At 38.6% G+C, this 10,215-nt stretch overlaps 1 protein-coding gene across 2 annotated transcripts in view; it reads left to right on the forward strand.

The window, feature by feature from the left end:
- GLRA2 (glycine receptor, alpha 2) overlaps window positions 1-10,215 on the forward strand; it is a 129,524-nt gene that overhangs the window by 43,284 nt on the left and 76,025 nt on the right. For both annotated transcript variants that reach the window (XM_009325458.1, XM_009325459.1), the window contains exons 5-7: window positions 1,516-1,598; window positions 2,637-2,774; window positions 5,511-5,725. In XM_009325458.1, the coding sequence (XP_009323733.1) occupies window positions 1,516-1,598; window positions 2,637-2,774; window positions 5,511-5,725 (436 nt within the window). The remainder of the gene's footprint in view (window positions 1-1,515; window positions 1,599-2,636; window positions 2,775-5,510; window positions 5,726-10,215) is intronic.

A 10,215-nucleotide genomic window follows, 5' to 3' on the forward strand; every position in this document is an offset into this window, starting at 1 on the left:
GCCAGCAGGCCCGGTGCCATGTAAACCTCCCCATGATCAAGAAAGCCAAAATTCCTCCGACGGCACCAGCCCCTGAGCCACGTGTTGATTAGGAGTGTTTTCCTGTTCCTTCCAGTGTCCTTCCCTGCCACTGTAGGGATTGAGGAAAACACTACCTGTGCTCCCGATCCTTCGACCAGTCTCCCCAGTGCCCTGAAGTCCCTTTTGATCACTGCAGGACTTCTCTCTGCCACCTCATCGCTGCCAGCCTGTATAACCAACAGCGGGTAGTAGTCCGAAGGCCGCACCAGATCAGGGAGCTTCCTAATAATGAAGAAATAGACTGAAAGAGCTTGAATCAGCTGTATGTGGTGAGAAGCACAAAATCACCACAGGAGACAGAGCTAAGTGAAGTATTTCTCCATACAGATCACATTTGTCTGTGGGACAACATACTTTCAAAGTTAGCAACTGGCCCGTGGGTTCACTGGCATAAATAAAAAGTTATTCTTATTGTACTGTGTTAATGTTTCAGTGTACCTTCAAATCAGACAATCTAGTTCTTGTCCTTGATGGTGAATGGGCGCAGAGGGTTTTGTTTATTTGCTTTCTTTGTGTCAAAGTGTTTTTTGTGCTGAAGGTAATCTGAAACAAAAATGTACTCTTTTTATATGACCTAACCCAAAATCTTAACAATTCTTCTGTTTTTCAAAGCAGCTAGTAGTTTGTAATTATGTCATCCCAGTGTCTTGGTTTGTTAAAAATGGTTTCTTCTCCCCACACAAACAAGAAAAGAAATAAAGTAGAGGAGAAGTCTTGAAACAAATTTCAATCAAATGTGAAAAAGTAAACTGAACTAAAAAAAAAAAAGAAGAAAGAAAGAAACATTAAGAATATTCCCATCCAAGTAAAATTATGCTTTATATGGGACAATAACAACTTAAAAATTAAAAGAGAAATTTATTTTGTATGATAATGTTCCTTTAGGCTTACTTTCTTCTGACTGTGCTCTTTATCTTTTAATGCTACGTGATTCTAGCTTTTACTGTATGGTGGTTTTTTTCTTTCTTTTAATGGCTAAGCAGTAAGAATGAAGGATTGAAAATGGGCTTCATACACAACAAAAGCACTTTCTGTTGAAAAAACCCTGTGGTTATTGTTTGCTTCCTTTGCTTTTCCAAAACAAAGCTTAAAAATGTGTGTCACATGATCAGTCATTTCAGCTTTTGCATCATTTGGGTTCAGTATTATACATAAAACATTCACTGGTACATTAGTGGAGAACATTTCTTGCTATCTTGATGTTGTCTTCTCTGTCCCTGTTCTGCTCATCCAGTGCAACCAGCGAGCGCCTGGTTTGCTTACCTGCTCTGTCTTCACAGCGATTAGGTCCTTAAAAGCTCAGAGGGGAGAGCGAGTCCAACCTCTGAGGTGTTAAGATTTGGTCTTGATCCTTTAAACTCTAAATAGGGGGCTTTTGATAAAACCTGTAGATTTCTAACAATAGCTTCTTTTTTTTTTCCCCTCCAATTTTAGGCTTACTTTAACCTTATCCTGTCCCATGGATTTGAAGAATTTTCCTATGGATGTTCAGACATGTACAATGCAGCTAGAGAGCTGTGAGTGTCCAATTACTCTATCTAGCGAAGAACAAGATTTTACCGTAACATTCGATGGTTAGATAGTATCTACATTGTCGTATTTGTGTGGTGAGACTCAATATTCTTATTTTGTAAGGGAAAATCATGGAGGAACAGTGCTTTAACTGTCCATCACCGTACTGTGCAGGTCACCTGTCTCTGTGCTGTTCCTGCTCCCTTCCCTTTCCCCCTCCCGGGGCACATCACCTCACCCATCAGGGCTGCATCACTCCCAGGGATAAGCACAGCGATGCTGTGCGGGAGAAATTAAATCTCAGGAAAGTAAGAGCAATTAGTACACAGCCAAGGATTAACTATGTCTGATCAAGACATGCTGTGATCTTTTGAAAAATGGAAGGAACATACTTGATGAAGCAGAGACCTGTAGGTACGCTTATGCTAGTAAGCTAAATACGACCAAGGCACGGACTTGGGTACCGGCACACACTCATCTGTACCGTGTAGCTGTCAGCACACAGCTTGTTTAATTTACCCATAAATATGTAGCCATTGCAGTCAAAAAGAGACTTCAGTGAGTTGAAGCCTCTCTCTTTCTCCTCCGCACCTCTCAGTGGTAGCTTCACAGGTTTACAAAAGCTGCAGTTTTCTTTTTGGTAAGAGCCCAGCATTCTGCAGTCTAGAAATCCTTATTTTGTTGGTGCCCACCAACTACATCATCAAAGACTAATGAAAATAAAGCAAAATGCAGGCTGAGACATAGGCACAGAGAAATGTCATTTCAGTTGTAAACAGTATCTTTGATGGGCCAGCAAAATTAATTTTTAGTGGCAAACCAGGGCAGTATTTCAGAATATAACGGTGTTATTTGTTGCACTTAATAGAGTGATAGTGCAGTAATAGTAACTGATAACTAACAGCAATAGTGCTGTTGTTAATCAGATAGTTTAAAAATACAACTGAGATAACGTATTGTAATAAAAGACATGCTTCTCAGACAATAATATTTGCTTTTGGTGTTTTCTAGCCATCTGACAAACTCTGATTTCTTTATTGTAGTTGGCTACACTATGAATGATCTGATATTTGAGTGGCTAAGTGATGGACCGGTGCAAGTTGCAGAGGGTTTAACCTTGCCACAGTTTATTTTGAAAGAAGATAAAGAACTTGGTTATTGCACAAAACATTACAACACTGGTGAGCGTTATTCTATTTTTTTTCTATTAATTGCTCTAATGGTATCTATTGTCAATTTGTAAGGGGAGAAGATGGGTAAAATTTAAAAAAAGATTGAAATTAAAATTTGATTCAGCCACACTTTTAAATCTGAAAAAATGAAATTTCCTCCCTTTTATTTTTGTTTGTTTGAAAGATTTGGTTTCCAAATTTCCTTTAATTTCATTAAAGATATTCTAATATACATACTCTAATATCCTTAAAATCCTTAAGAAATTTAAAATCTTAAAAAACTGATTAAAAAACTAGTTGCTTTTATTTCCTTATAATGGAAATTTTTTAACAAACTGAATCTTTTCTTAAATATTGATTCAGCACTTTTAAAGTACTGATTTTTCTGAATTTGATTTATTTCTCCAGCATATCAAAGTGCCAAAGAGGAAAAATATCAAATTTTCACCAGCATTTATGTGTGGTCTAATTTATGAAATGTAGTATTGGAAAAGACAATGCTTTCACTGCTGATGTGAATAGTGTACAGACATGAAATGCTGGGAAATTAAAAGTTTGCTTAATACTGTAATCTTTTTCCTATATTTGTTATTTTGAAATTTCAAATGCTGTATTTTCTATCTTTATCTTTACAGAGCAGAGAGAACTCTGTTAAAATTTGGATTTAGCTGCTTGGAGTTTATTTAATAGATACAGCATTTAGAGAATGGTTTGCTGGGTGCTCGCTGGGATTAGATATAATCCCTCTCATCTAAAATAGCTTTTTCATCATTTCAGCGTAAGAGCCAATCTGGTTGCATCAAATACATTTGTTTCACTCTGTGAAATAACACAACATGGCTCTGACAAAAATAAGTCACATTCATTTTTTATGAAAAGAAAAATATTTTTTTCAATTTTTACAAATACAGCTTCTCATTTTGGGGCCCGAAGTGCCAAGGAAGGACAACTTTGTGATTCCACAGTCCAAGACCCATGGAAAGGGGGACTGCTGTGATTTCTCATCTTTTCTCACACTTAAAGGGGATAGTTGAGAGTAAATTCCAATAGACAGAGCTTATCCATTTGTAATTTGGTTGGTACAAAGTTTAGCCATTTCCCAGCACATAACTCTGAATAAGTGAGTTCATCTGCTTTTCTAATTACTGTCAGATAACTGTTTTGCAGGGTCAAACACAGAAAGTAAGAGAGGGGGAAAAGCATGAGCAATAGCTTCCTTGTATACCCATGAAGATTTCCCACAAAAAATAAAAATGCCAATTAGTAGCTCCCATTACATGTAGTTAAACAAAATTAATGTCTAATTAACAAAAGTTAAAAGTGTGTGGCCTGGCCAGGGGAACTGAAAAGCAGTATTCAAGGAAAAGAAAACTCTGCCTACAGGCACCCGCATTGCTGTCTTCTCTGTAGCATGCTCCTTCAGGTTTGCTGTGAAATTCAAACGTGGATAAAAGCTGTATTATTCAGCCTTCTCCTCCTACCCACACTGCAAGGCGCTCTGTCCAGGTTGCACCACAGGGATCTGGAGAGCTACTCTCAGATTGAGCTACTCTAATGCCATTGCTGCCGCATGTGGCCACCCCACACCTTTCGAGTCCCCTTCTGTACGGGCAGACTGGTCAGGATCAGTCGCTATCCAGGTCTCAGAGTCTGTCTTCAGGGTCACAGGTCAGGCAACTCAACAGGTCAGGCCACTCATATATGAGCTTCTGTCCTGCCAAAAGATATTATTCCGTTCTTCTCCCCTCCTCTCTTTGCCAAACAGCTTCTGCATTGTCCTTTGTGCCAACTGTCGTACCTTGCCATCCAGCTGTCTAGACTAGCAAAAAAATATGCATGCATCACAAAAAGGAGCAAAAAATCTAATTTCGCCTGAAAGGATGAACAAGGAACGATGCATCTTCATGCATTTGACCAACCAAGACAAAAGGGGTCCTTTGAAACCTTGCATGACATCTCAGGAAGGACAGACATTTTTGTACTTGGATAAGTCTGCCTCGAGTGAGAGCCTTCACAGTACCTAAAGCACAGCCATGATACACAGTAATTTGGAGCGCAACACAGAGTGATTGCATTAGTAGCTGACGAACTGTTGCAACTCAGGACTCTGCATCCCCCGCTGCATGACTAGCTCCCCTGTCAGGCAATCCTAAACTTCTGTCCTCTGCTCCCCCTGTGGGGCAGCTATTGTTTGAAGAATCACTCACCTCCCACAAGAGGTGGTTGTGGATTTCCTGGAGTGAGACTTTTGACAAAATTCAAAGTAGGCTTTGGGTTGATTCTGCTGTGAGAAACAATCCACAGACACAAGCAAATGACATGACCAGAATGATCACACCAGAAGGGGTGTGATTTACCATAGGACTGCAAGACTAATTGTTTACAATTTGTCTGTTTAAGTATGTTTACTTAATCTTATGTAATTAACAGAGCAAAATGCTGTCCCGTTTTAATACTAAATATTATATTTGACTAAAGTAAAATCTTATTAAAATTTGAGGAAAGGAACATTACGTTATATTTTTTGGAGGTGAAACAACCATGCTAATATTCGTTTTCTGTTAATATGAGTCAGGGGTCCCATGCATCTCCCAAGCTAGAGTGCAACAAATGGCTGACTCGCATTTGTGTATCAGGACCAGCTTATACTATTAGGTTAGGAAACAGGCCACGCATCTAACTTATGTTCAGAAAACAAGATAAAAATGTGCAAAAAGCATTTATGAAAGTAATTTCATGTTCTAGGAAAGTTTACATGCATTGAAGTCAAGTTTCATTTGGAGCGTCAGATGGGATACTATTTAATCCAGATGTACATTCCTAGCCTGCTGATTGTCATTTTGTCCTGGGTTTCTTTCTGGATCAACATGGATGCTGCTCCAGCTAGAGTCGCACTGGGTATCACTACAGTTTTGACAATGACCACGCAAAGTTCAGGATCAAGAGCTTCCCTCCCAAAAGTAAGGAAATCATTTTGTACCACCTATTTGTTTTAAGAAGAAATATTTGTACTAATTCTGAGTTTCTGAAAGATCTGTGTAAATATGCATCTGATAAGAATACAGGAGAAAGTGGTAGCAGTGTGGTGTTAAACTGTTGCAATACCCTTGCATTTGGTCTGCTGGCTGGCGGGATGGCTGGAGGGTTCAAAGGTATGGATTTTTAATGAGTTTTTACTAGTTTTGACACTTAGTTTTCAGCATTTAGAAGCCAGATTTTTCTGAAGTATTTAGGTACCTGGCTGGATTTCTGAAAGCACTTTCATGAAAATTGGACATTCTATCTGGCCGGAGACCTTATAAACTCTGTTTGGTCTTTTCTGGACTGTTAGACTCTCGAATATCTTGATGTTTCTAGATATGGCACTTAGTCCAATGGATATATAAATGTACATAAATATATATATGTATATGTGAAATACTTATACATAACATGTATACACCTAGAAGGTTTCTCTGGAGAACCTTTTCAGAGAGTAACTGCTGATGTCTTTGCTTCACAGCAGAATTTGTCCATGTTCTGATTCAAGTGTCGCCTGCAGACCTCCATCCTGTCTACGCACAAAAATATCCTCTCACTCAAACTTTATGGTCTTTTTAATCCAGGCCAGATGCAGTAGATGGGCTTACAGATTACAGACTGGATTCTTTGTTTAGTCAGACCGACAGCTCTTTTCAGCATGGGCACAGCCTGAATGCTTCTGCTGATAGCATTCCCAGCAGAATTTCATGCATGCTCAGGCTTTGTACAATTTTCTGGAAGAGAGCTCAGAGGTAGATCGGTTTACAATAGTCTAAGGAGTCACGAGATATACTCCCTGAAGAGTCCTCTTTACAGCAGTCCAGCATCACAGGGACTGGGATCATAAAACTGTGCTAGCAGCAATGAAAGCACAAATTTTGACTGTTTGTACAGATCACGATCCATTCCAAAAAGCATACTGTATTTTGTTCTGCCTTACCCTCAGTATCGTATTTAGTCTTATTCCAAATACTGTAATTTGTTCAAATGGAGCATATATAGGGCAACTTCAAAAACTGCATAGATTGTGTTACTCTTCTGTTGGTAATAAGAAAGCATCACTTAAAAATCTGGTGACTACAACAGTCGTTTCAGCTTCACTTCTTCACTTGGAGATATGTATATTTTCCATGCAAACTGAAAGCCTTTCATATATTAATTCAGAATTTCAAATGGATAATTTCTTAAACATTTGTTCAGACAATTCAGTCAATATTACCAAGTGAACCCTCTGAAAAGAAAGTCAACAAAGAGATAATCTTGGCAAGGAGTGTTCAGGCTCTGTAGATAGCAAGTTTGGAGTCACCGAAGACTGTCTAGATGGCACAACACGATTCCATGCTGATATACTCCAAGTTTCTTCCAAATTAGCTGGTTTGAGAATTAGAGGTGGTACAATCACTGTAGTGGAGATTTCCACCCACATTTCCAACTGGGCAAACATACCCTGCCAAGAAGCTCTGCAGTGTTAGCATGCCCAGATGAAATTAATTCCAGCTGAGGCTCATGTTTGCTGCACATAGGAAAAACATCTAGAAAGGCTCTTCCAAATGAAATATAATTCTATCTCTTTGGTAAATTTTGTAGTATTTTTGTGGAATTATTATCTCCATAGTATTTTGAAATTCTGGCTAAGAATATAGGGTCAAATTCTAATACCAGCAACATAGTAATAAAGAAATCAATATGCAATTTTTTCCTTATTCTTCTACAAAGTTGATTGATTTCTTTGTTACAACAGATAAGAATAAACTATGAGAGAGTTTACATCCCAACAAAGCTACTGTTCTAGGAAGGGAGACCTGCAGTGCCTGTTTCAGAAAGCAGAAAGGTTCTCTTCCTCTACAGTTTTAGCATAAGCTGAGCAATACTGCGTCCTGCTTCCTTCAAGGACATGAAATAATGATTTTCTGTATAGGGAGTATCTGCAGAGAAATATTCACCAGGTGTCAACCTCTTTTATAGTGATGAAATTATTTTGTGTTTGTTACAGAAGACTAGTGAGGGGTCCTGTGACCAGACTCACCCTTACTGGCTGTGTTAGGGGGTGGTAAGGAACTCATCCAGAAAGCTGGGGTTGAATACCCTCCCTCCAGTTTGGCTAATCCATTGCTGGAATGGTCAGGAATGGTGATCCAAAATAGCAGGGTTCCAATGATCAGTTGCCCTTCCCACACGTTCATGTGTATAAGTCTTACCCACATCTGATACTCTATGTCCGTATTCCTCTGGTTGTGTCATTGTTTTCCACTTAGAAACTTGGGCTAGATAAATGTTTGTGCACCCAGCTACACCAGTAGCTCTTGCCAATCGGCCAGCTGAGCAGAAATCCTGGTTGCCAGCTGGGTGATCAGTGTGACCACACATCCACAATGAAACCCTCAAGAAACCCTGAGCTTTCTACGCGAGTCCTGTGCATGAGCCTGGGAGCTCCCTTGCACCGAGGGTTTGCTGGACTTCATCTATGCAGAGAAACTCTATGGCACACAAATCAGGAATGTGATGTAACCATCCATGCAATACTCAGCACATGCTTAGATCCAACGCCTTCTGGAAGTATTAGACCCACGGTACAAAAACGGCAGTATGTATTCATCAAAATATGGACTAAGGAATGTCTTGGCATCGTAAGGGACACAGAGACATAGAATATGCTTCTACATATTTTATGGCCACGCTGTGTATAAGGTGGGGTAGTAAAGGGGAGGATATCAAGGTGCAATAGCACAGAATTGTTGAGAAGTGTTAGAAAACGGTTCTTTTCTTCAGAGCATTGAATGACTATTCCCTTGTTATTCTATTTATTTTGAAACACCTTCTCTTTTGTTGAATCAACAGAACCAAAACTTTTAAAGCATTTTCAAAAGAGGCATTTGGAAGAATAACGAGTTCTCTGCTGTGCTAGTAATTGGGTATTTTTCAGATTGCCGCCTTCTTGAAACACTTATATAAACCAAACCTTAGCAACAACAGCCCAAGAAAATGAATTACTTTTAATGCCATGAAGCAAAACATTTGAGGATACTTTAAGTCAAGTAAGTGATAGCAACTGTATTTTACGCAGTTGCATAGCATTCATATTGTGTTACTTTAATGCACAGTGCTTAATGAATGCATGTTCCTTCCCCAGGGAGAAAACTGCAGAAAAAAAATCTCATTCAAAGCTCACTGAAACCTCTGGGAATCCTTCCATTCACTTCATTTTGCTTTGGATCACTAAATGCATTACCCAATGCAGTAAAAGCATTATATTCTAATAGGTGCAGAGACTTGCAAAACCAAAGGCATTGAAGTCTATCCCCTTTGGCAATAAATGACTGCTTTTATGTCTCGTCCACCATCCCCGGCATATTTGGAGACTTTTCAAGATTCTTGGGCTTCTGGCAGACCAGTCTGAGAAAGTAACCTCTCCTTTTTTGAATGCCAAAAGTTATCAAGAAGCTCCAAGACAGCACATTTTTTATTTTGAATTAAGGCTAAAATGATGCCATAAAAAATTAAAAAAAAAAAAGGGAAGAAATGAGGAGAAATAATAATAAAGAAAAAGAAATAGATGCTTTTCTCAGAGATATTATTCTGTGTTCATTTGTTTTCATAGGAAGTAGAGCACCTAAGGTGATAGCTTACTCTTTTACGTAACAAAACACAGAGATGATAACATTTTGGTGCAACATTATGGTAAAAAAGCAATAACGAAGTAACTTGGAATGGAAGCAATTTTCTGATAAACTACTTTTCCTCTAGTCTCAGGATCTGAAGAGGAAATACAGGAGTAATTCAACAAGCATGAGTTAAGTTAATTGGCACTTACTTGGTTTCTGTGGGTGTCTGAGCACCTGACATGTTGCTTAAATAATTAGGCCAACCCTATTTTTATTAGGTGTTTATAAATTCCTGTTGTAGACCTGGTAGTCCTAAAACAGTACCATGATATTTAATATGCCTGCCCTATGTCACATATTTATTGATTCTGATGGGGGAACTGCAAACAAATTTCCACTTTTAAAAAATTTATTCAGGGTCCTTGAGTGGATTTAAAAAGAAACATTCTAGTGGTTGTCAGTTTTCTTGACTGTAATAAAAGTGGGCATGCTGCCCAAATCCTTGAGAAGTCAGGCTGCGCTGTCAGGTAACCACAAGGATCTACTCTTCAGTCATGTGCCTACATGGAAATGTTTTAGCAGTCACTTGTTCTGTTCATTTCCAATGTTCTTATATAACTTTATTTTCCCTCCCCATTATAGTTTTAAGATCTAACATATAATCCTTCTTTTACTTATATTAGGAGAATCATGAAACCTGCTTTAGCTCTGGGGTTTTTTTTTAGTTTGGCAAAGCTACATACAACTAAATCTTGTATTTGGACAGTGTTTTCAATATTCATTGTTATATTCCATACAATATTTGAATTTGGATACAGAGATTTGTC

The sequence above is a fragment of the Pygoscelis adeliae genome, unplaced genomic scaffold, assembly GCF_000699105.1.
Source record: "Pygoscelis adeliae isolate BGI_AS28 unplaced genomic scaffold, ASM69910v1 Scaffold386, whole genome shotgun sequence".
In the NCBI taxonomy this organism is placed as follows: Eukaryota; Metazoa; Chordata; class Aves; order Sphenisciformes; family Spheniscidae; genus Pygoscelis; species Pygoscelis adeliae.